Source organism: Trypanosoma brucei, chromosome 11 (assembly GCF_000210295.1).
Source record: "Trypanosoma brucei gambiense DAL972 chromosome 11, complete sequence".
Classification (NCBI taxonomy): Eukaryota; Euglenozoa; class Kinetoplastea; order Trypanosomatida; family Trypanosomatidae; genus Trypanosoma; species Trypanosoma brucei.
In genome coordinates, this window is record NC_026744.1 from 4,407,602 (window position 1) to 4,434,582 (window position 26,981).

Sequence of the window (26,981 nt, forward strand, 5' to 3'; positions counted from 1 at the left end):
TCAGTTCCACGGGTAAAAACGAGGGGGGGGGGAAACAGTTTGGAAAATAGGGAAACTACCACCCTTTCTAGTCCTCTCATGCTGCACTGAGTGACAGCATATGATGAATGGACGAAGGAGGCACATCCTCATAGCAGTGTTAATATGACCACTCACCAACTCACACGTGGAAAAATACATTGCCAAACAAACGGATGCTCACTTTACCAACTACCACGTGCTTACTCCCAGGCCCTCGGCACGGCCGCTAGCCTTCCTGCTTCTTCGGCATCTCTTAGTCGCTCCTGTAAGCGGTCACCAAATAAGTTTGTGCGGGTTATAACTCCAATAACACGATGCCGACGATCCACTACCGGAAGAAGCCGCAGCCCCAAGTGACGGAATATATAATACGTCCGCGAGATGCACATCACGTCACGCACGTAATATGTGCTAAGATCCACATAAGGGGAGAGGTCCACATGGCAGCGCATCGTTGATTTGGATAATAGCTCAACGGGAGGCATAGGAGGTAACCGCCGCCAGAAAATGCACTCACGCACTTTGTTTAGATCTGCATAGGTGGCGTGAGACCGCGGACCACGGGGAGGTCCGTCCGTTACGTTGGTTTCAGGTGGAACGATAGTGTCCATACTTCTCCCCGCCTGTGTAATGATACTTTCATTGCAGTCAGTGAACGGGCCACAAGCGCTCCCTCCCTCACTTTCACACACCTCGATTCCTGTTGCCTTTGTCTGAACCCGACCAACCGATTCTCCGTTTTTACCTCCACAGGGCACGTTGCTAGCAAGCATACTCAAGCGGCCACTATCTATCACATCTGACCCATCTGTCTCACGGAAGTACATGAACCACAACAACAGTTCCAACTGGGAGCGGGATATGACACCCTTGTATGTCATCTTCGCCATGGCCACCACAGGGAACGTGTTGTGCTGTGTGGACTGCAGCACCTCCACCACTTGTGCAATGGACTCCACAGTGTTGAGAGTCACTGCAGGGGATGTCATGACATCCTTGGCACAAAACATATCAAACTTGTGCACACCTGTCTGTGCCTCCAGGAAAGGCACCGACTTCAGGTCAAGCAGTGAGTGGTATAAGGAGTGGCAGAAACGATCGGCTAACGCTCGGGCAAAGACGACTCCTACCATTAGGCAAGTAATGTGGGTAAGATCCGCAGTCATCTCCATCATAATCACGATGAGAGAAAACGAGAGACGGGAGATGCCGGAAAAGTACGAGGCGGCGCCGATGAGAGATAGCACCCCAGGGTCTGCCCATACCTCATTGTTGAACAAGGTGCCAACGAGCCGGCCACCCATCGCACCAATAAAGAGGGAAGGAATAACCGTGCCGCAGGATACGAACATTCCTCCCGCGTAGCTTGAAGAGAATGTGTAAAGCATAAGTTGTAGCAAACACGCGTACCACGGAATCAGCCCCGTGGTGTGACGCGAGAACAAGACGCGTATACTATTGTAAGGACCCATCAGTGCAAGCGTCGCTAATGGATTGAATGTGTTCTCACGATCCGCGCAAAATTCGGTGAAGAGTTCAACTTTCATCTCCGCTTTGTGATCTTTCACGTACGGAGGTATTTCGATGCAACCAAACGCCAGCGGTAGCACGTAGCAAACAGTGTTGTACGCCAACGAAAACAAGCAAGGCTCCAAAACACGCAGGAACGTATTGGGAAAGAGTCGCTCCCTGCGCCATCGCAAAAATCTGACACTCGATACTGTGTACAAAACAGCAAGCAACCCAAGAGCTAAGGAACCGACAACTGTTGGTATAAACGTGTAGACATTCAGCGGCACGTGGTTACCCGGTACGTTGTTGACAATAAACATTGCGATCGCCGATGGTAGAAACTCACCGTGAGTCATTGGTGATTGTGCCAGCAGATGCCAACCGCTCATGTAGGAGTTGACTATCTGAATCACACACATGCATGCCAAACAAGAGACGAAAACCATACACGCGAGCCTCACCGAAAAAAACGTGGCCACCTCCTCCATCACGAACAGCAGCCCACCGATAGGCGCCGAGAAAGCAGACGTCACGCCACAGGCAGCACCAGCCGATATGAAACTCCGCATATCTCGTGGGTTACGGAAGGTTGAAAGCAGCGACGTGGCACCACAGTTCAACGTTCGGCTCCGCCCTGTTGGCAATCCCGCGCCAATAAGAGAGCCAATGTGAATAATCGGGCCCTCCGCCCCGACAGGAACACCAGCAGATACAACAAAAATGCAGGAGAGCGTCTTCACGATCAAATTGCGTATGTTAAACACACGGGGAAACATCACGCCATTCAGGTAAGCCATAACTTCGGGGACACCGCTGCCGGCTGCTGTGGGCATCACAAGGCAACAGAGGGAGGAGAGCAGCGCAAAACCGGCACACCATAGGATATATATTATATAGCATTTTCCAGCCACAGCCCAACTAACACCACTGGGGGTTGACCGCATTGGAAAACCTGCACCTCCTCCAACGGTCTGCGCTTCAGTCCCACCACGCCCATGGGTCTCATGCAGATAAGTACGTAACATCCCTCGCTTCCGGCGCTCAAGATACTCGAGAGTTTGAAAAAGTAATACGGACCACAAACCAACACAAATGCCTACTGCAATAAACATAACCCACTTGAGCCAACGTGGTTCCTTCTTCCATTGCGCCATACGCTTCTTGTAGACAGTTGACTGGGGTTCGCTGTAATCAATGCTCTCATAGTTGTCCATCCTGCGGCGCTCCTCATCCGACCGAACGTGTGTCCGCTGAGCCCTACGAAATAACGGAGGGCGAGCACGGGCAAACGCCGCATCGCCCTCCTCTTCAGTCCGCGCCAGTTCCTGAAACCATGCACTCGTTGCGCGGTCCTTTGCATTTGTGCTCAGCGACTCCAAAACATTCCGTCGGTTCCATCCACCAGCGTCTGCCTCCTGCGGTGGCTGCGATGGCAACAACTTGTTGGACATACTTCAGTAGAGGAAACCAAAAAAAAAGAAAAAAGAAAATCAGGTGAAAGGGATTATAATTTTATATAGTCACGCCGGTTCGCGGGTATCCGCAAGTGAAGCAGATGGGTCAGGGCACAAGAAGGAAGCACAGCAACAAACTTATTTACCCTGTCACAAGAGGCAAAGAAGAAGAGAAAGGGGGTCAACATTTCACACAGACAAAGATGCTAAACAGGACTTCCGACTATTCGGTAGGAAACTAGTTCATGCATTACTGAGACCGTAAGGGGAAGTCGTTCCGCTCCCCTTTAAAATGAGGAATATTTACTTAGGAAATGAACTCCGCTGTAAAATGACTTCATCACCACCACGACTATACCTTGTGCGGTAACCACAACTTGCAGAAGAGGTAAGAAGAAGGCAGTAATAGATCAACATCCACCCAAAGAGTTATCTTATCCCACATGTATTCTATATGTACGACCCAACAGAATAAAAGATGAGCAACTGCAGCGGGTTAGAGCCACCAGAATATCTCTCTCACATGACTCAGGCACAGCGGCAACTAACTGCCTGTGAAGTCACACGTAGACACAACGACATACGATAAACAACACTTTTTTGCACCCTTAATGATGAGATTGTTATTAGCATCTAAAGGCTGGCTCCACCACTATTGTATAGAGGCTAAACACGCACATACAGCGGTAGAGGAAATGCTTGCATAAGTCATTTACCTCCTAACTTCCTTCATCCACCACCGATTTACACACAAAAGGGAGAGGAGTTTTTTTTTTCCAGCGCATTGATACGTGGGTTTACACTATCTTTTCCTTCCTTCACGTACTTGTTACATTTTTCTGCTATCCGTACTTCAACATCAAACGAAGAGCAAAGAGGAAAAGAAGAGAAGAGAAGGGCAAATAAATATGAACAGTCTAACAACAGGTAATAATGTAAGAAAGTGTGAGAAACCTCCAACGGGTTGCTTGGTTTAGAAACATTTGAAGCATGGTCGAAATACTGTGAAACGTTCCTGACGGAGTGCACCGCCAGATAAACAAATAATGATGTGGAACAAGGGAGAGAATTTTTTTTTAAAGAGAAAAAAAGAGTAACTTCACTCCTCCCAGACTTATAGGTGGAACTCCTCTACGTCCTTATGCGGTTCCCCGGCGTAGCATTTGTTGCTACCATCCGCCGTGCCTCTTCTCGAGGCAACATCATCGTTGTCCCCCGACAACGCATTGGAATCTTCGTCCCTCACAGCAGAGGAACGGCGCCGGCGTCGAATGTCATCACCATCATCTGTCATGCAGTCCTTTACCCTCTTTGGTTTTGTGGAGGATATAAGTGTCGTCGGCTTCAACGCCCCACGTGTCTTCCGCCTTGATGACGGGCCATCCTTCGAAGCATTTGTTTGTCGCGTTTCCTTTCGCTGCAGCAGCAGCGATTCCCGTAGCGACAATTCTTGAAACGGCCCGCCAGTGATAACACTACCCTGAATTGAAGAAGGGACTACGCCCGAAAGAAGAAGCAACAGGCCCTTACCGCGCAGTTTGTCCCTCGTGTCTGTATTAGAAATAATACTGCTGTGATGAGATTTCGCAAACGCAATGAGCGGAGTTGGTGACAATATTTCCTTCACCTCCTCGTCACTCAGGCCCTCCTGCAACATAAGCGTATGCAACGCGAGCACCACCTCGGCGGCAATGATGCCACTGGCAAAGCGCTCGCACACGTCGTTCGCACGCTCAAGCAAAAGTTCACGGTGCTCCTGCTTGCACGGTGCCTCGGTAAGTGCGGCAAGCGTTCCCGCTATGAGATGTGTTTGCGCAGCACCCGCACCTGAAAGGGAATGGAGACAAATGGCCTGAAGCGGTAGGTGCCACTCAGGTCGCAGAAGGGCTGGGCGCAGCTGTACGATGGCACTCGTGATGGAAATGAACTGAGCATCGGTGAGCATGGCGCCTGCCGCACCGGAAGTACCCGAAGCATTAATAGCAGCAGTTTCCTTACGACCAGTGTCATTACAGGATTCTCGCCTCTGTAGCTCGTCCCCAAGAACTTCTGCGGTGGCCGAAAGCAATTCCTCATGGTCGAGCTTAAGGGCCCGCAACGAGCCCATGCAGCTTGCAAGCTCCTCGCCTTTGAAACTTGGTAGTATGTTGAGGGCGCGGTCGCAGAAGGGCACTGTCACTTCAGCATGACGGGTGATGCCAAGCTTTACCGAGCTGTACAGAAGTAATACAATGTCGCGCGCGGTTGCGTGACTTGCAGAGACACGCAGACGTGGCATCATCTGCTGTACAACTCGAATTACGCCCTTTAGAACGAAAGTGAATGCATACATAAGCATGCAAAGGTCATGCACAGTGGCATTTGCAGCCTTCTCCAGTATGTGTGTTGCTGTTGCCGAGTAAAATTCCACGTCATTGAAACCCAAAGTTGCGCACTGCAACAAAATATTGACAAGCTCAGGAGCATCAAAACGAGACGGATTGCGCCTCGTGAACTCCACAACTACCAATAGTAAATCATTGAATGGAAGACGACTACGCGTGAGGGCCTCCATCAGCAGAATCGCCTCTCGCGCCACAAGCTTCCGAGACCAGTTCTTCTGTGAAGAAAGCGAAGTGAATAGGTCAGGCAAAAATGTCTTCTTCGCCATAGGGAGTGGCGCAAGCATTGCAGCTAGCTCCACCTGAACCCGAAACGGGGCGTTCGCCGCGGCAACCGAAATCATTGGCATGTGCTGCTCCAGCAGGGTTGGACCACCGTATGCACGCAGTGCCAACATAACACCAACAACAAGCGGCAATCGCCGCACATCCACGCTCGCAGTCACGTCACCAAATTTCATGTCACGCACCAAAACTGTGTAGAAGTGTGTGGGCTGCTTGTCTGCGGGAAACAATTTTAACGCACCATCGGCAAGGTTCAGTAACCGATGGCCATAAACTGTTAAAGCGTCCTCCACACAAGCATCCATAAGCTCACACAAGGGCGCAGCAGCAGCGGCAAACCATTCGCGCTTCTCGAAACGCATCATGAGCCGCATGAGAGCTGTTGTGCGGGCCACGTTCGGGGCGGCATCGTGTAGCCCCTTCAACCGTAACGCAATTGCTTCCATAATCTCCGCATGCATCACCTGCTTTACCTCACATTTATGCAGCATATCAGTCAATTGCACTTCGTCGGCCGCTTGCACAGCCTTCAGCATCGACTGCACAAAAGCGGCGACTACTGAAGGATTTAATGCGCCCTTTGCCTCAGCAGTCAAACTGGAGGGGCCGCCTTCCGCCCTGTGATCGCGTCGCGCTCGCGCCGGTGACATCGCAGCCAGTGCACTTTCAAAGCCTTCAGCCGACCGAGCAGAGCTTGCAGCGAGCAGCGATACGACGGGCATTTCTAACCCCCTGTAACATTCAATTACAGCACTTAGATGCTCCATAGAAATGTACGATGAAGGTTGAGCACAAATGTGCCGCTCTGCCACAACATAGAAGTCAGGGTAGTGCACCCTCCTCTCGTAAAAGCACTCGATGATACGGTAAAGCTGTTGCCCAGTAAAACCGTCCATCCGTCTAATGCAATGCTCGGCCAGAAGAGACCACGTGTCCTCATGCCGTACCCCCGCCGCAGCCAGTGAGTCAATTAGCTGAACAGTCCCCGTGCTATCCATACTCGGCAGGGCTTCAGAGAGTAGTGGCAGAGCGGAGAAGGAGATATCGTTTTGCCCCAACATGCAGCAGGCGGCAATAGTTCGTGAGAGCTGCCCACCAGTCATACGCGGCAGTTCTGCTCTTACCAATGCAACGGCCTTCGCCGCGACGGGGCTCTGCTCAAGCTGGAAGTAGGCAAGGCACTCCAAGAGTCGCCGAAGAGCGGACGGACCCGGGGAAGGCCCAACGCTAAGCTCTAACGCGGTAAGTTTTTCCTTTAGAGCGTGTCCTAGTTTCTCATCGAGTACGACACTGTGTATCTTCTTTAGGTGGTACAAGTCATGAATCACGCGAGTCAACATGTCAATCGGTATTATACTCCTTTTCTGGTAGCGTTCACTTCCCCCACGCCCATGCTGCGCGTTTATTTAGCAAATGTTAAATGTAGTAATATACCGCCGCCAACGCCCACCGCGTGCACGAGTCGGCAATAAAACATGAAGAAGAGGAGGAAGAGGGAGATAAAAGGGTAAACCTGATACGCTAAAAAGTGGGGACAACAAATTTTCATACACAGTGGTGTGGCGTCACCATGCACACACACACAACTAACTTCAAGGATACTGACAGTCAATAACTCCAGACTCGACGACCGCCTAAACCCCAAATTGTCAAATGTTTAAAAAAAAAGACAAGAACACACGAAGAGCAGCTACGATATTTTCACTGCTTTTCATATAAAGTACTAATAACAAAACATGTGGACGCAAAACTGTGGATATGCGCGTGCGTCTGGGTTCACCGTAACTATTATTTGGTGCCCAAGAAGGTAAAACGACTACGACTGAGACGATAAACAAGTAGTAGCGACGATAGATGAAAGGAGTTCATAACAACACAACGAAGAAAGTCGAGGGAAAGCAAAGTGGAAATAGTCAAATAACGGAACACATATGGTACGTAGAACAGCATGGCACGTCCACACGCCCGCACACACACACACACAAAAAAAAAAACAGAGAGAGCGAAAAATCACCGGGTTCATCACTACAGTGGGTTGTTGGATCCACGCGGACCGCCCTCCGCCCATGACGGCTTTGGAATTTCACCCTCGCGAAAATTCTTCACCTGCTCCACCGACCACTGGCGCGCTTGCATCTTCTGCACTTCTACCGACTGCGCTGCTTCCTCCTTCTTTTCTTGAATCTGTCGCGCGGTATGTTTGATACCGGCACCGAGGTCAATACCGAAGAAAATCATCACAAAGAAGAACATGGCCACGCCAGACCAGGGAATACACCTAAAGGCTGCAGCCAGTGCGCTCTCCTGCCTTTCCCTTTGCGCCAACACATGGCGCTCCCAGCGGCGCAGCTTCAGAAAGTCGCAGAACATGCGAACCCCCATTACGGTTACTCGGTGACTCACTATTACAACAAAGCTCTTTTCTCCTCCTCCTTTTTTTTTTTTTTGATACTCGATTCCGCACACACAAGCCCACACAGTTGAGTACTTGCAAGTGGTAGTGTAGCTTTTCCTTCCCCCCCTTTTTTCTTCGAAATAATAATAATAATAAACAAAAAGAAACAAAGGTAGACGCATGAGTAATACACTTTTTGAAAGGATCCAATGCATCAAACGAGTTGTATACGTACAAATACACAGAGGGCACGAGTATCCGTGCATCCGTAAATATTCGTAGGAGTGAAACATATAAACCCCGGTACAAATGGATGTACATGGACACAAAACAACAGGTGATTGCACAGACTGCATGTTTTGTGTTTGTATCGCGTGCGCATGCTTACGTGTATATGTGTTTGGTGCTTGTGTTTGCGTATTTGTTTGTATATTTATTTCATATATGTATAAATTGGCATATATATATATATATATATAAGCTTCGATGTGTCAACAGACACTAGTCACACATAGCCACACTCTTGTGCAGGAAACATAAAAATAAAATTATTCAAAAAAAAAAAAACAACACTCACCTCCAGCGTCGCTTAAAAGGCAACAGACGGTGAACTCTTCGCCTCAACCTTCTTCTTCGCTCCTTCTCTTCTTTTTTTTGTTTTTTGCTTACCTTTCGTTTGCTTCCTGCTAGCGATGTCATTTCCTTCCTCTTCCCTTCAACACTCGTCCTCACCATACACAAACAAAATACAGGGACGCCGTCCCCCACCATCCATGCCGTCCGAGGAAAAAAAAAAACATTAACAACAACAACAATAATAAAGAATGCAACACAAAACACGAACTCACACTCGTACATTAAATATAATAATTATCATTTGTCCTCCCTTTCCCACATGGGCCAGCAGTATTTAAGCGAGGAGAACAACAACGTGCTAAAGGCAAAAATCTAATGCAACAATTACTCATTGTTAACATCTTCACACAAACAAACACAGGGATGTATAAACTGCGTATACAAATATGAGTAAATGTAAACATATATTTATTCATACTTATGTTTGTGAGTTTGTGAATTTGCGACGTACATTTATGCTCATGCGTGGGATTCTAATGTGGTGGACGAAACAAAGATGTACGTTTCTTTTTTTTTTTCCTTCGTAAGTATGTAATTGAGTGACAGAGCTTAATCAGCTCGGTTAGACCGTGTTTGAGGAAGTGAAGGCAAATATAAACAAAAACAGGAAAAGGAAAAGGAAGATAAACGAAAATGAAAATGAAAACACGAAACAGCAGAAAAAAAAAACTCGGTACATCTAACAACGAAAACAAAAAACAAAAAAACACCGGCTAATTTTCTCTTCTCTGTCCCTTCGTCACCGCCACCACCATCTCCCCCTTCTTTAATTAATTTATTTTTTTTTCTTCGCTCATGTTAGTTTCTTCTTCTTATGTTGCTGCAGTGCCGTAGCGCCATATTTCACCTTTTGTATTTTTGTGTTCATCGAACCTCATGGCATGAAATGCGGCGGCATGTTGCAACTCATAATTAATGAAAAAAAAACAAAAACAGCAGGGGATGAGAGGTTGAGGATGGGAAGAAAAGTAAATGAGAGAAAGAAAGAGGTGAGGCGGAGCTTTAAAAAAAGGCGTGAAATAAAAAAAAAAAGGAAAGCAAACAAACAAACAAACAAACACACGGAGCAGAAGGATGCAAAAGAAAGAATGAATGAATGAAAGAAAAAATAAAATTGAAAAACAAAAACAAAAACAAAAACCATCCGACAACTACTAACCTGTACAACTGTAAACGGCATATTGGGATTATTTCATTTACTTTGAGCGCATTCATACGTGTATATATATATATATATATATATATGTTGAGTTATTCACCTTTTCCTCTTCTCTCGTGTGTGTGTGTGTGTGTGTGTGCATGAGTGCGGGTGGCATTCTTCTAAAAATAAAACAGGTGAGACACGAGTAAACGAGCAAATGAAATATGTGGTGGTGGGGGAAAAATCTGTGGCATCGGTATCATAAAGGATGCGTCTAAGTGATCTAAGCAGATACCAAAGCAAACAAAAAATAAAGTTAAAAAAGAAAGAGAAGGAATGGACTGGACTGGACTGGGTGGTAAGAAAAAGAAAAAAGAAAAGAGAAGATGTACTGAAACAAAGTCGAAAGAACAAATATATCCGACACAAATGTGTGAATTGCTTCTTCCCTCCCTTCCCTCCTTCCCCTTTTCTTTCTGTTTCATTTTCTTCTTCCATTCTAATATTACCTCTCCCTTTCACCACAACATAAATTTTTTTTAAAAGAAAGAAAGAAAAGGTGAAAAAAAAAGAAAGAGTAGCCGCACCGAAGCAACAACGCCCGTACAGAAATACAAACGCACACGCACGAACACAAGCCAAAAACAATTTTTTAAAAAAAGGCAGAAGAAGCTGGGAAAGTGAACAAACACACGTGGCACACACGAAAGCGACCACACGTGTACAAACAAAACAAAAACAAGAAAAAGAAAAAGAGGGGAACAAACACAAAACACTCAAAACACAAAACACAAAACACAAAACACTCAAAACAAACACACACGCGCATACGTGAAACAACCAAAGATGCGCAGATATCGTATAAATATACACAACAACATACGCAGCAAGTGGTTGCCTTTTTTTAAAAAAAATTAATTGGTGTTGTTGTTGCTGTTGTTTCTTCTTGACAGTTCTCACTATTTTCTTTCCTTTTGCTTTCTCTTGACAAAATTCATGCATCTAATGTAAAATAAAAACGTAAAGAAAAGTGAGGAAGGGTAAAACCAAGAAAAGGAAGGAAAGAAAGAAAGAAAAAGACTAAGTAAGTAAGTAAATAAGAATACGTAATCTGATTCTTTAAACTTACCGACTGCCTCTTTCCCCTTCCTTTTGTGTTTCCCTTTCCTCCTGTGTATCACTTCTTCTATACAACTCTTTTCCTCTTCTCCATCACAACATCTGTTGTTTGCTCTTTCTCTCTCTCTCTCTCTCGCTCTCGCTCTTCCCCACATTTTCTTTTCTTTCTCTTTTCTTTTCTACTTACAAAATATTTAGTTATTTAATTATTTGTAACTTTTTTCTCCTTTCTCTTTGTGTTCTGTTTGCATTTGTTTGCTTGTTTGAGATAATTATTTCCTCTTTGGAACTCCTCTTTCTCTCTTTAGTTTACCCCTCTCCATACGACTGTTTGGGTCATTTCCTCCCTCACACTTTTTCCCATGCCTTTATTTCATTTATTCATATAAATATAAATATTCATATAAATATATATATATATATTTATATGAATGATTTCCTCTTTTCTCCGAGGACTTCTCTTCTCTCTTTCCTCCCTTTTGTTCTTCCCTTCTCTCTTTTTTTTTGTTTTGCTTTCTTTTTGCTTTTACTAACGGTATCTTGAGGAGAGAAAAGAAAAATTTCTTCTCAAAATCGCCGCTCCTAAAGCCAACGAAAGGCCTCAACATCTGATGGCCAACAAACGCCAAAAAAAAAAAAACGCACACGACGAGGGAAAAGAATAAAGAAAGAGGGAGAGTGCCCACCTCGAAGCAAAACGAAAAGGAAAGGGAAAAGGAAATAAACCCAAACTCCAGAATGCGGTAAAGAAAAGATGTCGATGGAGGGTTAAAACAAAAAGAACAAACAAGAAAGGGAACAAACAAAGAAGCACGCAACACACCACAACCAAACACAAGACATTTTACACAGCAGAGTGTAAGGAAGTAAACCAATCAAAAGTCAGGTACTTCACTAGGCATAGTCAGTTTAGCCACTTCACCATACTTTGAGCTGCTGTACTTGCGACGCACCGATTGGTAACGCGTTGTGGAGACGTAACTCACAAAATCTAACATGGTCCTCGCGCACGCCTTGAAATCACGTACTTGAGCCTTACTGTAGTACTGAAGCTGACGAGTCCATATGATATCGTTGTTCAGCACATACGACGAGCCTTGCTCTTTCATGTGTAGTGTCACTAGTGCAAGAAACAAGGCGGCCTTTGCTTGCTGCGACGGGGAGAACTGAAGGCATTTGTAATCAAGCATGCCGTGGTCAAGAAAAAAGAAAGCGGTGTGCCGAAGCTGTACAACATATGCCGTGCATTCCTCATCAGAGCGCGACTGCGAACGCGACTGTGAGCGGGAACGCGACAGAGATTGTGGTTGTGACTGTGATGCTTGCATTTGTGTCTGTTGAGATTGAGATTGCGACTGCGATTGGATCTGCTGTAGCTGATGTGACAACTGTTGCGTCTGCTGCTGCCGCTCGAGGCCCTCAACAACGTCAAGTAATCGAACAATGAAAGGAAACGGCGTTGGAACAGTAAAGCGGAAGGACAGCTCGGTGCACATCTCACGTTCCATGCGAATAACCTCATCACGAGTGTAGGTATTGGCACATATGTACACGCACTCCTTCACCTCCGGAGGCCATATCTCTTCGTACTTGGCAGCAAGAAGAATGGCGGTGATACCAACTAACTGCAGCTTTGAACGCGGTATGTACCGTCCGGTCGTACGCCTCGTGTTAACAGAAGAAAGGTAGCGGTCTACGATGCTCACCGTGAGGTAAAGCGTCTCGGGATGTAGTTTAAACTTTAGGTGAACGTCAATAAGCCAATCGACGAGAATCATTCGCATTTTCTCGTTTATCTCTGGCTGGTACGTTAAATAGCGGGGTGACGGAAGTACCTGACCGTATATAGCCTCCTTCTCACTTTCCATGTACATTGTTGTGATGTCCTTAATAACATCGCTGCAGTATACCGGATTATTCTCACGAAGCCTGTCAGCATGAGGGCTTACAGATGACTCCTTCCCTGCCGTACCTACGGGGCTGTAGAGACTTGAGCGAAGGCTTAACAAACTGCCGGAGCCGTGCCGCACAGCGCTGGATGAGTAAGGATAACGACATGACTCTAAATTAGCGCTCCGCCGCTGAGCAAGTCGCTGCTTCACATCTCCAGAACCTGTGGACAGGTTTGAGACCTCACGAAGTGCCGTGGGATTCATTGCCGTGCAGGACCCCTAATTTTGTACTAGTCGTGCGCAGTCTGCGAATGTCTAGTGTGTGTACGTTTGTGCGCGTTCGTTCGTAACTCCACTTTTACGTGCTCTTACTTTGCTGATGTTGCTATTTTTTTTCTTTTTTTGTTGCTTAAATACTTCTTTCTGAAGTAAGCCTTGGTAAACTGGAAAGTGGAAGGCAAGGTAGTTGAACCGCTTCCTTCACGTCCTCCGGCCTCTCGTTAGACGTTCAACTAATGCACGTTTCGTTACAACAGTCTTCCCTTGCGTTTCGCTGTTGTTGCTCGCTTAGATGGACTCACTCCTTTCAATCTTCAGCTGTATGTGTGAACCTTAGAGGAACACGGGTACCTTCTCCGTTTCTATTCACGCCTAACCTCTTCAGTGCACCGTCCTTCTTACTTTTTGAATAGAAACCTGATGTTGCCCTCCTCTTATCCCTGCTTATTCGTAGTTTTATTTTAATCTTTCCCTGTTTGCTATAACGTACCAGTTATTCCGTTGGAGCCAAATTGTTCGGAGCGTTGTGGGAGGAGCGAAAATAAGACAAAACAAAAATGAAAGGAAAAAAGGGGACAGAAAGATACGAAATGAAAGAAAGGTATGTCAGTTTGAGTTTTTTTTTACAAAAAGCCACACCGAAGCATTCAAAAGCAGCAGTCCCTCTCGTTGCTCTCAAACAAGAACGCGATTAAGTTTTTAAAAAAAAAAAAAACGGCCGAATAAAAGAGTTTAAACCTTCTTTTTCGTTTTGCTTTGGCATGATAATCAAAATATGAGAAAGAATAAGAAACGGATGACCTATCGAGAAAATATAGGTAAGGAATTTCGACATCTGGCGTGGAGGGGGAAAAAAAGAGGACGAAAAAAAAAAAAGAAGAGCAAACAACCATGCGCGGGCAACAGAATGTGGAGGGAAAGAGGGGGGGGGAGGGAACCCGAAAAGAACTCACAGCTCTCCATCATCATTGCCACACGCCTCACACTTTACGGGACATTCTCTACGCCTTATTTTCTCCTCACTCTCTCTTCCTCATATCTCCTTCCTCACATGCCGCTGGGGGTATGCTTCAGTTAGTTCATGCTGATTCGGCCGTTGTTGTTATTGTTGTTGTTGTTTTTGCTAGCGTTTCACTCACAACAACTACTTGAATGAAGTTTAGTAACGATCGTTCGCTGAAGACACAGCTTTGCTGACGGACACCCAGCACCTTTATACGAATGTAGCCGCATGTTAAACGTAGACTGTTCTCCTTGCTTTTTTTACACGTTCGGTAAGTCGTTTCTATTTTTGCTCTTTCTTTTGCTTTTTATTTTGTTTGAATCATTTTTGGTCCTTCACTCTTGTCTTAAATTCACGCTCTTCTGTTTGACAACCGTTAAATATAGTCGAACACACTGCTCCCCCCGCAATTAAACTTCGCACTAAACTCTAGTTTATCACTTATTTTTTTTTCGTTATTTCTTTCCTGTTCCTCACATCATCCTCGAATCAAATTCTTCTTCTTTGAGCTTTGTATTATTCACGTCTCCCACTGATGTGATGATTCATTCACGCCCGCCCCTAACAGCTACTGCGAATTATGGGTTTTACTTTGCCAATAACCGAACCACCCGTTGACGGCGTATCGTCGTTTCGTCATCCTTCTCCCCACCCCCTAAATATCGCTCAATATTTAATTTGTTTAACCCCCTTCTCCCAAACCCTTTACGCTCCCCCTCCCCTACACGCCCGTCCCATTTCCTCACCGTTTCTACTAATTCACCCATTTCACAGCTCAAATGTAAACAATATAACGAATAAAAGGAACGAGAGAAAGAGAGAGAGAGAGGGAGAAACTGGAAGAGATTCAACAAATAAGTGCCCGCGTTAATACACATCCTTCAGCCACTATTCCTACACCGCTGATCCCGCAGAAAAGGGGGGGGCGAGGCCGGTCACATGTAGTGACCCGCATCCATTCGTTGTCTTCTGTCTTCTGTCTTGTGTCTTGTGTGTGTGTGTGTGTGTGTGTGTGTGTACATTCCCTCCTCGCTTACTCGCACTCAACCGACCCATATCTCCCCCCCCCTCCTCGTCCCCTCCCCTCCCCTATATGTGAAATGCGCATGTTTGCGTCCATTTATGATTGACTCACATTAGAAGTTGATTGTTTTGGCAAAGCACGCCATGCAGGCCTCCTTCACCGCCTCGGACATGGTTGGGTGGGCGTGGCAGGTGCGGCCAACATCCTCCGAACTGGCGCCATACTCCATCGCAAGGCAGGCCTCCGCAATGAGTTCACCGGCGGCGGAACAAACGATGTGGACGCCAAGGATACGGTCCGTGGCCTTGTCAGTTAACACCTTGACGAAGCCGTCCTCCGTGGCAACGGCCTTCGCGCGGCTGTTGGCATTAAAGGGGAACTTCCCCACCTTATATGCCACACCTGCCTTCTTCAGCTCCTCTTCAGTTTTGCCAACGCTCGCTACCTCTGGCATCGTGTAAATGACACCAGGAATGACATCATAGTTGACGTGGCCTGGGCGACCAGCGAGGATCTCAGCGCACGCAACACCTTCATCCTCAGCCTTATGGGCGAGCATCGGGCCCTTGTCCACCACATCACCAATAGCATACACACCTGCCACATTGGTTTCAAAGTGGCTCCCAATCTTTACGAAACCGCGCTCATTGAGGGAAACGTTAATTTTTTCCAATCCAAGACCTGCGGTATACGGACGCCGCCCCACAGACACGAGCAATGCATCGCAGTGGAGCGTCTCGCGCTTGCCGCCAGCTTGTTCCACTTCAAGAGTCACGCTATCGCCGTTGTTTGTTCCATTTACGACCTTCGTGCCGGTCATGAACTTCATCTTCTCGTTCCTCTTGAGTGCACCAACGAGGGCGTCGGTGACGTCGCTGTCAAGGGTTGGGGCACAACGAGGTGCAAACTCCACAACCGTGACATCGGATCCGAGGCGCGCCCACACGCTCCCGAGCTCAAGGCCGATAACACCACCACCAATGACTACCATCTTCTTCGGCACCTGCTGAAGCGCGAGGGCACCAGTGGAGGAGAGCACAACCTTCTCATCAAAGGGAAGGAATGGAAGAGCCGTCGGCTCACTACCGGTGGCAATGATGGTGTTCTTTGCCTCGATGGCCTCATCTTTTCCGTCGATTCCCTTCACGTTAAGTGTATTAGGAGTGACGAATCCGGCCTCACCCTTGTAGTATGTCACCTTATTCTTCTTCAAGAGGTATTCGACACCGCTGGTGAGACCATTCACGGATTTCTCCTTTTGTTGCTGCATTTTGGCCACATCCATCGTGACACCTGCACCACCCATCAGACCGTATCGTTCAAAGTTGGCATGTGCATCATGATACATGTGTGTGGCGTGAAGAAGTGCTTTCGAGGGAATGCAGCCAACGTTTAGGCACGTGCCACCGAGGGCCCCACGCTTCTCCACGCATGCCGTCTTAAGGCCGAGTTGAGCTGCTTTGATGGCTGCCACGTAACCACCGGGTCCACCACCAACGACCACGACATCGTAGGGGTTAAAGATCGGAAAGCAGCGACGGAACATTTCGTCTTCGCTGAGTGTTCTTTTACTGCGTTCTTTGAACTACCGAGTTTATACTTCGATGTTGCTAGGGGTTGTTTGTTTGATGTTGGAGTGCGTATGCAGATGCTTCGAAGATATCCTCTTCCCTTCACAGGTCGCTCACTTCATTTTAAATGAGTAGAAAAAAGAAAAAAAAAGAAAGGTGAAAAAAAAAAAAATTATGTGCTCCGCTTTTTCCCACCGATGGAATGAAAGGCAGAAACGCTCCAGTATACAAGTTATTTATACCCATATATGCTTATGTACAAGCGACCCGACAGGCTTCGACTCTCACGATAGCGCGTCAATCATTGCAAGTGATAACAGCACTAAAGCGGAAGTTCATAATGGAGGAAAAGATAAGTAGTATGTGCATATATATATATATATATGCTATCCTAGGGAGGAAAAATAAAAGGGATACGTGCCACACAGGACGTGGCACAAGGCAAAATTACAAATGGAACGTATGGTATAGCACACCAAGTATTATAACAACCCCCCCTTTCCCCATATTAAACACATCACCGGCAGACTCACTTTTCCATTCACTTCCGCGCAAAGTAACGGCACTGGCAAAACATGAAGAAGCGATGAGAGGTCAAGAAAGAGACCGGCGACAGTAAGAGAGCACATACCATGACATTACACCCCAACCGAAGAACAAACACGCAAGCAAAGTAACCCCGGGAGCAAAATGAATCCACATCCACAGCAATGGCACAACCCAAACGAAGGTTACGAAAATTTTCTGCTCCCTACAGATGCTCCGCCAACTCCTCCCTCTGCTCTTTGGTTAGCATATCAGGCATCTCAAACAAAACCTTCACGTACAGGTCACCAAACTCTGATGGCACGTTGTGCCGAGGCATCCCCTTCCCGGGTACCTTCAGCACCGCACCATATTGTGTGATACCTGTCTCATTCACGAAAAACTCTGACCCATCGAGATGCTCTACACGCCGCTGAAAGCCAAGAAGCGCCTCCTTCAACGTCACCACAAGCGTCATGTCGAGATCTACATCGTTTGCGCGGCGGGAGAAACGGGGATGTTTCTTCGTCTGAACGCTCAAAAGGAGGTCTCCAGGAATCGTATCGGGGGACTCATCCGCCTCCATCTCAAACGAAAGAACATGTCCTTCAGGCATACCGGCATCTATATCGACTGTAAGCTCCACATCAGCTCGATGCACACCGTTGCCGCCACACACCCCACATCGTTCCTTCATAATACTGCCGCGCCCACCACAGTACGGGCAGGTTTGGCGTATTTCCTGAAACATGCCTGGGGCAAGCTGCAAACGTTGCCGCAAGATGCCATGCCCCCCGCAATGTTCACACGTTTTCAGCCCAGATGGGCGTTTGGCGCCCGTGCCCCGGCACTTAGTGCACACCTTTTGCTTGTTAATAGTGACAGTTCGCCTACCACCCGTGTACACAACATCGAGAGGCAGGTGAAGTGTCGCCTCGGTATTCTTCCCCCTTAAGCGCCTGGCAGCATGGTGACGGAACAGCTGCGAGATTGAGCCAAACTGCCCTCCTCCACTCTCTGCCTCTAATCGCTTCAGCTGTCGCAACCCTTCCTCACCGCGCATATCGTACATGCGGCGTTTCTTTTTATCAGAAAGCACCTCATTTGCACGAGTGATTCTGCTGAACATCTCACGCGCATCGCCACCAGAAGAAACATCTGGGTGATATTTACGGGAAAGTTCCCGGAACCTCTGTCGCACCTCCCTGTCAGTGGCCTCAGGAGTCAGACCGAGCACAGCGTAGTAGTCAATCTCATCCGCCCCATCCCCACTGTCATCATGGGAGTGCACAACGGGAGCGAAACCTAGACACGCAAAACTAACGAACAGAAAGGAAACAAGTTTTGTATTGGAAGTGTGGGCTGCCGCCAAACCCCGCATCTTAACCAATAAATGAAGCTGGCGGCGGTGTTTGTGAACCCCGTACTGCTCCTACGACTGAAGCTCACCCACAACCCACAGCCTTGAAACCTTGATCGGAGTGTAGACGTATTCCTCTCTTCCGTTTACCCCTTTGCTCCCTTCCCAGCCACCTTCACCCTTGCCCTTTGTTATATTTGTTGCGGTGGCGACCCTCCCCCTACTGTATATATTAAGTGTTGTTATTCTAACCACACACGCCCCACACACAAGTGTATGTACGTGCGTTAAATGAAGAAAAAAAACAAAAAAAAAGATTTGGGATTGAGAGGAACATGAAACAGAAAGTAGACATCGAAAAAGGAATTGAACAGGAAGTGGAAGGAAAACCGAGCAACACAATGCCAAAATATATATATATATATAATTGTACTCGTATATAACTCTCGTAACGACCAGTAAATTGAATATAATATATATATATATATATATGGCGGAGCTACACCACTTCCGTCTCGTGCCAACACCATACACACACACACACACACACTTCCATCCGAGCTCCACTTTTACTTGGTATTTGATACCCTTCCCCCTTTTAATTTTTTTTTGAGGTTCTTCTCTACATCAGATCCCACAGCAATCTTCAACTGCAGAATTGACACCCACCCCAACTCGACGACCGCACGATTTAAGACGAAACAGAACACAGATAGAAGAATAGTAACACGAAAAAGGTAAAAAAAAAAGAAGTGGCAACAATTATTTTCCTTTTGAAAGAAAAAAAAAACAGGAACCTGACGACATTAATGAAAACAATCAAACAGAACCTCACGCACCACAATAATTCATTGCGTGACCACACAATTAAATTGTTTCCGTCATCACGATGACTGACCTGGCATTGGTTTGTACCCCGTTTGCGCCACAGGTGTCATGGCCTGCTGGCCGAGTCGCAGGTTCACATCGGTTACTCCAAGAGGAGCGCCTCCCTGGCGGCCAGACCGATTCTCTGCTGAATGCTGCGCAGCTTCACCCATAAGTCGCTCCTGCTCCTCTCGAGTTACCTCCCGCGTGGCAGTTCGGGTAAACATCATACTGCTACGTTGTGTGATCATGAGACGCCGTACGTGAAAAGAAAGGTTACCTTCATGTTCATCTGCGGCCAATACGCGGGAAATAAACCACTGTTGAACAACTATATACGGGATAGTTGAAGCTGCCAACCCAAACATGACTTGACCAACAGTCGATATGTTACGAATGAGCCATGAGGGTTTCTCTTCCCGCCCCTTGCCGCCAATGGGTGTCAGCGCACGTCTCACGCGATGCCATGCAAATCGTGAGCTCACTTTGTAGCCAACAAAAAAAGCAAGCGGCATGCCAACAAGGGTCCCCAGCATTCCCTGCCAAACGAGTTGTTTCTCTGGCGGAGTCAAATTCTCCTCGTAGTTCTGAAGAAACTTTATCAGGTCAGCACGAGTGTAGGGTTTCGTCTTCTCGTCGAAATTCATCATCGCCATGCCGGCGGTAACTGTGCCCAGTTCCCGCACACCTCCCCCTCCACCGCTGCTGTCACCTGAAGACATGAAAAGGCCAGTTGAAACCGAGGTTGATGCACTTTCTGCACTAATATAAGCGGTTTAAAAGAGTGGATAGAAGGTAAGTATGCGTACATGTATAAAGTTGTATCATGGAATGTAAGACAGCAATGAAACAAACTCCGCACAACGCCGCGGTAAGTCACACCTATTCGTGTTCCCTTCCTCGCCTGCGACTATCGAAGTGAAGAACCTACGCCCCCACGCACGCGCATTCTATCGGTATTGCCCTTTTGCTATCCACCTCGTACCTTTACCACGACAAATTCTTCTTCATTATCTACGTGGAGGTTCTGAGTGGTCCGAACGAAATTTTTAAAAAAATGGGCTCCACCATCCCCTTTCACAGGGCGACGAACGAGGGCAGGGGGCATGTGTCAACGGCAGGGGCGACGCGAAAAGGGTTGAAAATGGAGTCGTACCTTTTCTACCCTTTCTCACCCCTCCTCCCTGCTCTTTCTGTCTTTTTTTTTCTTCTTTTTCCTTCTGTCACGTAGAAGACGGCACACATTAAGACCATATGAGAATCTTGCATTCACTTTGATGATGTTGTTGTTGTTGTTTTTTAAAAAATAATACCTCTTCCTACTGTCCTCCTCTTCATTTTGTTCTTAATTCGATGGAAATAACAAACAAGATCCACCTTTCATTCCTTTTCTTTTTTCTTTTTACTCTTAACGAATAATTGTTTATCTCGACCACAACCCTCATCTCCAATATAATTTACCCTAACCCCTCCCTCTCACGCACATCGGTACGTCCATACTCATATTTTCTTTCCGCACTATACTCCTCTGTCACGCGGAGGACACCAACGTTGTCTTACGCCTCCCTCCAATTCTCCTCTTTATAATGCGGTGGAAACAGAATATTTCTCCTCTCTTCATATGTATCTTACGCGACTAAGTGTGGAGGGTGTACCTACATATAAATATAAATATAAATATATATATATGCATGTGCGCGACGAAGTTAGACTTCATTAACGGCGTCCCTCCTCCTCTTCCTCAGGGTTAAGGCGAACACAGTCATCAATGCGAATGATGGTGATGGCTGCCTCCGTGGCGAACTGCAATGACTTCACTTTGCTGGGTTGTGGCTCGAGCACGCCGGCCTCGACGTTATTGCGAGCCTTCCCTTCAACGAGGTCAAGACCGCAGAAGCGGGAAGCGCTCCCCGCATTGCCACCTTTCGCCCCTTCCCTCTGAGCCTCATTGTGAATGACACGCAGCCGTGACACCAACTCTGTAGCGTCCATTGCAGCGTTGAGGGCTAATGTCTTGGGAATAACCAACAGCGCCTCTGCAAAGGCTGCTACTGCCAGTTGTTCCCTTGAGCCGAGTGTAAAGGCAAAGTTCTCCAGATAGACAGACAGCGCCGCCTCTACCGCCCCACCGCCAGCCACCACCAGACTCGCCTCCAGAGTCCGGGCAACTGCCCAAAGGGCGTCATTCAAAGCGCGCTCCATCTCTTCAAGGACAAAGTAGTTTGCACCACGGCATACTATGGTTGCGCAAACGGAGTTGCTCGTACCGGAGATGATGATAACATCATCCTCACCGAAGCGTTCCTCATATACGCGGTCCGCTTGGCCGAGCCACTTGGATTCGAATACTTCTTCACCTTCGAGGTCGGACATCGTGTGCACGATCTGCGCACCGGTAGCCTTTGCAATGCGGCGCATATCCTCCTTCTTAACACGACGCACACCGAGAATACCTTCATCCACCATGTACTTCATCATGCTGTCTTCAATACCCCACGAGGTAAGAATGACGTTTGCACCGGCGGCGATCATCTTCTTTATGCGCTCCTTCGTGATGTCGAGCTCCCGCTGACGGATGGCCTCTGCCTTCGTGGGGTCTGTAATGGTGATATTCATACTTAACTTCATCTTCACAGCGCGTAAGTCGAAGTCAATGAGTGCAATCTTGGCATTCTGAACCGATGTCGGCATCCCCTGTGCGGCGCGGGAGAGACCCAACGCGAAACCTTGCAGGAGCATCGATTCACGCGAACTCTTGCCGTGCTGAAGCAAGATGCTCACAGCCTTCCGCGGGTACACAACATCCCCCAAGTCATTCACAGTCTTCACGGACTGAATAGCATCCACCACAATTTTCGCGAAGAGCTCGGCATCGGCGCTGAGGATCTTACTGCTCATGGATGTGCGGGCGATGTTCAGCAGCACTTCCTTGCCAAGCGCATTCACAGAGACACTTAAGCTATCCTTCAAGTACCGCAAGGCCTCACGAAGAGCCAACTTATAACCTGCAATAATGCTGGTGGCGTGGATACCCTGAACAATGAGGTCCTGAGCCCGCTTGAGCAACTCGGCGGCGAGGATAACAACAGAAGTGGTACCGTCACCGACCTCTTTGTCCTGCAACTGCGCGAGATCCACGAGCAGGCGGGCGGCGGGGTGCTCAACGTCTAAGCTTTTCAGTATTGTGGCTCCGTCATTTGTAACACACACGTCGCCAACGTCATCCACAAGCATCTTGTCGAGCCCAACAGGACCCAGAGATGATTTAACAACGTTCGCCACGGCAGCTGTGGCCGTTACATTCTCCCGTCGTACTGCCAATCCACTCGTCCGGAAACCGTTAATTCCAAGCGCGGCCTTCTGCTTGGTTTGCATTTGCGTTTAATTAAGTATTAGCAGGTAAACTTCCGTTAAGGTAATTTGTGAAATGTACAGGCGACAAAATGGGGAGGGGGGTAAAAAAAAAAAAAGAAGGAAAACATGAAAACGATTAGAGCGAAAAGGATGGGTAGGAGACACGATAACGATTACCGGTCCACAAGAGGAGAGTGAAAAAAAGGGGGGAATATGAATGACTATAAGAGGAGTAACAACAACTAGTGCAACACATGACACCGTTTCTAAAAAGCGACAAAAGAAACGTATCGGTTAAATCGTAACCGAGGCATATCGGAATTGAAATCATCGCCAATGCAACAACGTAAGTTCCGTGTAGCGTTGCAAGTACCCTTCATCTTGACATGGCAGGAGCTGAAGAGGACCATCAGCTTATAGGCAAATCAACTAACTGCGAGACAAACAAATAAATTATAAAAAGCCGAGACGAGGATGAAAGGTTGTGAAGTCGACATATGGAAAAAAAAAAAAAGAAGACTGATGCGCTCGAACGGTCACTCAAGTTACCGCTATGCAAATTATAACACATATATACATCTATCTATCTATCCATCTATATATATATATCTGTAATCGACCTTACTGACCCATTAATATTCTACTACTCCATGTATGCCAACCTACCTTCGTAAAAAAAAAAAAAGTGAGTGAGTGAGTGAGTGAGAAAAGGGAATGAAGTGAACCTTTCGCTGTTTAAGGAAAGAGGGGGAAAATATAAGTCAAAAAAAAAAACACACACAAAGAAGGGAAAATCCAACAGCACAGCGCACGTGTAGAAGCACCGCCACGTTGTTCTGCTTCAACAGAGACCATGGCCCGATATCCCATCCACACCCAGTCGCAATGCGGAACATTCTTCCGTCATGCAATTTAAATTCAATTTCAATTTCATATGCACTTCACCTCGCGCACTCTACAAAATGTTGAAGGGTACAGGAGGGTAAAAAAAAAAAAAAAAGAGAAAATAAAACAAAATAAACTAATAACTAGCCAAAACCCCCTAGCACATCTGCGCAGCAAATATTTGCATAACTGAGTAAACATACGTGCAAAAATAGGCATGGGTCGCTCATTCTCACCTCGTCATATTACAGTCACGATTACGTTCACTCTACTCCTCTTTTTTTTTTTCGGCAGTACATTTGGCATACCCGCTTCTCTTCCTGAAACTTCCCCTTTTTATCATCTCCCATCTTTCGGGCGCCCGTACATCCCGCACTGTCATCATATTTTCATGATTTTTTCTCCCCCACCCCCCCACGCTCCAATGCCTACTATACAACATTTACTATTTGTTATTCTTCTTCCTTTTTTTGTTTCCTTTGCTTTCGCTATTAATATATCCCCGCGTAATGATGTGTTAATGGAACACAACACGCCGCTCATACGGTCCCTACCTCTTCTCTTGAAAAATACTTTTTTTAGTACCATGGTATGAATTTAAATATACAAATGCACAACACATCAATGGTGGGAACACAAAACATGAGTAGGGAGAAGAGAAGAAAACAGAAAGGGAAAGAGAAAAGATAGTTTTAATTGCACCCGCGAAGAGCACATTGTTGTTGCTGCTGCCTATCACTTCTTTTTTTTTCCCCTCCCCCTCTTTTCTTCTTATCCTTTATGACTTCACCTCATGTTTCACATACTCACAAGAATACATCACCATAGCATGGGAAGGAGGGATCACTTTGGTGGTGGTGCTTCACTTTCAACACTAGATTGAAGACGCTCAAATTCTTCCTCCCTTTCCAGTAATCCCTTAAAGTACCGTACCGTTTTTACCTTCAGCTCCAGTGTGGCATCTTCATCTACGCAAAGCACAGCTGCGGGATGAAGTTGCAAGGCGGTGATGGGATGTGCATGCGTTACGCTGCCTTCCACACAATGGGCTACAGGCACAGCTTTTCCTGCTCCTGTCGCTACAACCACAACATTCCTTGCATTCATTACCGTACGAATACCAACAGTTAAGGCCATCGTCGGCACCTTTCGGATATCATTATCGAAGAACCGAGCGTTGGAAGTAATTGTCTCCTGATTGAGAGACTTAACACGTGTGAGGCTTTCCAAACTGCTGCCAGGTTCATTGAAAGCCAAATGGCCATCAGTGCCTACACCCGCGAGAAAAAGTTCCACGCCACCTACAGCCGCAATTTTCTCCTCATACATGCGACACTCTGCCACCAAATCAGCGGCTGTCCCATTTAAAAGGTTGCGGTTCTGTTCGGGAATATCCACATGATCAAAGAAGTTATGTTTCATAAAATAGTAATAACTCTGCGGATGGTCACGGGGGAGACCGACGTATTCATCCATGTTGAAAGTTACCACATTACGAAAAGAAATGCGGCCATCGCGGTACGCCTTCACGAGCCGCTGGTATGTTTTCAGTGGAGAGCTACCGGTCGGAAGACCAATAACAAACGGTCTCTCGCTGGAGGGACCAAAATCAATTATCTTCTTAATGATGTATTCCGAGACGTAATCTGCGACGGCTTCATCATCGGGGGAAATGACGATACGCATGAATTACGTAATTGCTGTTGATGCTTCCTAATCCAAAAATGATCAATTGTGTTCCTTGTATTCGTATATATATATATATATATATATATATTTCCTCCCCTCTCAGCTCCCTACAGGCACACAAAACACACAAACTTTGTGGCTGTAACAAATGGCAGTTGATTGTTGTTATGATTCTTATATTCCCTTTTCTCCTTCAGTTATGCACTCCCTTTTCACTGTGCCTAGGTAATATTTCATATGTAAAACAAAATAAAGGAAACACACAGTGGGCAAAAAAAATGATGCACACGGAAGGAAAGAAACCAAAATAGGAGGTGAGGCAATAAAGAAGAAAAATTTTAAAAAAAACGCAAACAAAAAAAGAAGAAGTAGAAGCAGCAGGGAGAAAAAGAAAATGAGAATGAGAATGAGAACGCCGTGCAGATGGGGAAACAAAAAAAAAGGAAGTCACTAAAGAATGAGACAGAGACGAGCAAATAAACAGAAAAAAAAACACGAACATAAGCATAAGCATAAGCATGTGGTGCTCAAAGGAGGGGAATTCTTTTTTTTTAATTTTTATTTATTTTCTTTCTTTCTTTCTTTCTTTCTTTCTTTCTTTCTCTTTCTTTTTGGGGAGTGAAGGAAACTCTGCTACAGCAGAAGTAGCGACAGTGAACCTCAGCAACAGGTTTAGTGGAGAGAAAAAATATATAAGTCGTAAATAAGGAAAGATTTAAAAAAGGAAAAAAAAACAATCAAACGGACAAACACAATCCAGTTAATGTCTTTTTTTTCTTTTTTTTTGTTGTTCTTTACTTTTCAGGACTGAAAAGTAAAGTAAAAATAGAAAAATAAAAGGAAAATAAAAAAAAAGAAAAAAAAGAAGCAGAGAACAGCAGGCGGTCAGGTACGCAGGCGGGATTAAGGAGGAGACATATATGAAAACAGAAAGTAAAAAAAAAAGAAAAAAGTAGAAAGTAAACACAGCATATCATAGCACAGCACAGCACTAGTACGACCAAATAGAAGGAGTGATTTTTTTTTTTAAAGAGGGGTGAATTAGTTTACAAAAATTAGAGGGATTGAAAAATGGGGGAAAAAAAGAAATGGAGGAAGAGGACTGGTGGCGTAGAAGCAAAAAAAAAAAGAGAGAGAGAGCAAAAAGAGGGGGAAAAAAAGAGGTCACACAACAGCAACAACATAAAAAAAAAAAGAACACACAGGAAAACCATACACCGTTCCACGTGCGGTAGTGGTGCAAATCAAAAATTAAAAATGAAAAAAAAAAAGAAAATAATAATCACAATAAGGTGTAATGACACAAGATAATTCAAAACCTTTAATGAAAAAAAAAACGCAGAAGATAAATGAGCGGGAATGAGTCACACACGCGACAAATAAAGAAAGAACACAAACACACACACACACATACATATATATATATATATTATAGAACCCAAACAAAGGCCTAACAACTCAGCATACTACCGCTTTCATTTCTCCTAATTTATTAATTTCTCTTAAAGTTAAACGCGATCTGTTTTTATTCATCCACTCATTAAAATTTTCTTATTAACACAGTTATTCACATTGCCACTACACACGC

At 46.1% G+C, this 26,981-nt stretch overlaps 12 protein-coding genes across 12 annotated transcripts; 1 reads left to right on the forward strand and 11 right to left on the reverse strand.

Moving 5' to 3' along the window:
• Nucleotides 1-221: 221 nt before the first annotated feature.
• Nucleotides 222-2,984, reverse strand: TbgDal_XI18820 (chloride channel protein, putative; the record flags this gene model as incomplete). Its single annotated transcript, XM_011782723.1, has 1 exon — nucleotides 222-2,984. One exon carries the CDS (start codon nucleotides 2,982-2,984, stop codon nucleotides 222-224), a length of 2,763 nt encoding a protein of 920 aa, XP_011781025.1.
• A 1,117-nt stretch (nucleotides 2,985-4,101) lies between these two features.
• TbgDal_XI18830 (hypothetical protein, conserved) lies at nucleotides 4,102-6,993 on the reverse strand (the record flags this gene model as incomplete). Its single annotated transcript, XM_011782724.1, has 1 exon — nucleotides 4,102-6,993. The coding sequence occupies one exon, from the start codon at nucleotides 6,991-6,993 to the stop codon at nucleotides 4,102-4,104; it is 2,892 nt and encodes a 963-aa protein (XP_011781026.1).
• Nucleotides 6,994-7,678: 685 nt separating this feature from the next.
• On the reverse strand, nucleotides 7,679-8,404 carry TbgDal_XI18840 (hypothetical protein, conserved; the record flags this gene model as incomplete). Its single annotated transcript, XM_011782725.1, has 1 exon — nucleotides 7,679-8,404. One exon carries the CDS (start codon nucleotides 8,402-8,404, stop codon nucleotides 7,679-7,681), a length of 726 nt encoding a protein of 241 aa, XP_011781027.1.
• Nucleotides 8,405-9,558: 1,154 nt separating this feature from the next.
• TbgDal_XI18850 (hypothetical protein, unlikely) lies at nucleotides 9,559-9,864 on the reverse strand (the record flags this gene model as incomplete). The annotated part of the gene is made up of 1 exon (XM_011782726.1): nucleotides 9,559-9,864. The coding sequence occupies one exon, from the start codon at nucleotides 9,862-9,864 to the stop codon at nucleotides 9,559-9,561; it is 306 nt and encodes a 101-aa protein (XP_011781028.1).
• Nucleotides 9,865-11,819: 1,955 nt separating this feature from the next.
• Nucleotides 11,820-13,100, reverse strand: TbgDal_XI18860 (cyclin 6; the record flags this gene model as incomplete). Its single annotated transcript, XM_011782727.1, has 1 exon — nucleotides 11,820-13,100. One exon carries the CDS (start codon nucleotides 13,098-13,100, stop codon nucleotides 11,820-11,822), a length of 1,281 nt encoding a protein of 426 aa, XP_011781029.1.
• Nucleotides 13,101-15,254: 2,154 nt separating this feature from the next.
• On the reverse strand, nucleotides 15,255-16,688 carry TbgDal_XI18870 (dihydrolipoyl dehydrogenase; the record flags this gene model as incomplete). The annotated part of the gene is made up of 1 exon (XM_011782728.1): nucleotides 15,255-16,688. One exon carries the CDS (start codon nucleotides 16,686-16,688, stop codon nucleotides 15,255-15,257), a length of 1,434 nt encoding a protein of 477 aa, XP_011781030.1.
• Nucleotides 16,689-17,464: 776 nt separating this feature from the next.
• Nucleotides 17,465-18,619, reverse strand: TbgDal_XI18880 (chaperone protein DNAj, putative; the record flags this gene model as incomplete). The annotated part of the gene is made up of 1 exon (XM_011782729.1): nucleotides 17,465-18,619. The coding sequence occupies one exon, from the start codon at nucleotides 18,617-18,619 to the stop codon at nucleotides 17,465-17,467; it is 1,155 nt and encodes a 384-aa protein (XP_011781031.1).
• Nucleotides 18,620-19,482: 863 nt separating this feature from the next.
• TbgDal_XI18890 (hypothetical protein, conserved) lies at nucleotides 19,483-20,187 on the reverse strand (the record flags this gene model as incomplete). Its single annotated transcript, XM_011782730.1, has 1 exon — nucleotides 19,483-20,187. The coding sequence occupies one exon, from the start codon at nucleotides 20,185-20,187 to the stop codon at nucleotides 19,483-19,485; it is 705 nt and encodes a 234-aa protein (XP_011781032.1).
• A 994-nt stretch (nucleotides 20,188-21,181) lies between these two features.
• TbgDal_XI18900 (T-complex protein 1, alpha subunit, putative) lies at nucleotides 21,182-22,840 on the reverse strand (the record flags this gene model as incomplete). The annotated part of the gene is made up of 1 exon (XM_011782731.1): nucleotides 21,182-22,840. The coding sequence occupies one exon, from the start codon at nucleotides 22,838-22,840 to the stop codon at nucleotides 21,182-21,184; it is 1,659 nt and encodes a 552-aa protein (XP_011781033.1).
• A 1,081-nt stretch (nucleotides 22,841-23,921) lies between these two features.
• On the forward strand, nucleotides 23,922-24,299 carry TbgDal_XI18910 (hypothetical protein, unlikely; the record flags this gene model as incomplete). The annotated part of the gene is made up of 1 exon (XM_011782732.1): nucleotides 23,922-24,299. The coding sequence occupies one exon, from the start codon at nucleotides 23,922-23,924 to the stop codon at nucleotides 24,297-24,299; it is 378 nt and encodes a 125-aa protein (XP_011781034.1).
• Nucleotides 24,300-24,547: 248 nt separating this feature from the next.
• On the reverse strand, nucleotides 24,548-25,390 carry TbgDal_XI18920 (glucosamine-6-phosphate isomerase, putative; the record flags this gene model as incomplete). Its single annotated transcript, XM_011782733.1, has 1 exon — nucleotides 24,548-25,390. The coding sequence occupies one exon, from the start codon at nucleotides 25,388-25,390 to the stop codon at nucleotides 24,548-24,550; it is 843 nt and encodes a 280-aa protein (XP_011781035.1).
• Nucleotides 25,391-25,586: 196 nt separating this feature from the next.
• On the reverse strand, nucleotides 25,587-25,913 carry TbgDal_XI18930 (hypothetical protein, unlikely; the record flags this gene model as incomplete). The annotated part of the gene is made up of 1 exon (XM_011782734.1): nucleotides 25,587-25,913. One exon carries the CDS (start codon nucleotides 25,911-25,913, stop codon nucleotides 25,587-25,589), a length of 327 nt encoding a protein of 108 aa, XP_011781036.1.
• Between the last annotated feature and the right edge of the window lie 1,068 nt (nucleotides 25,914-26,981).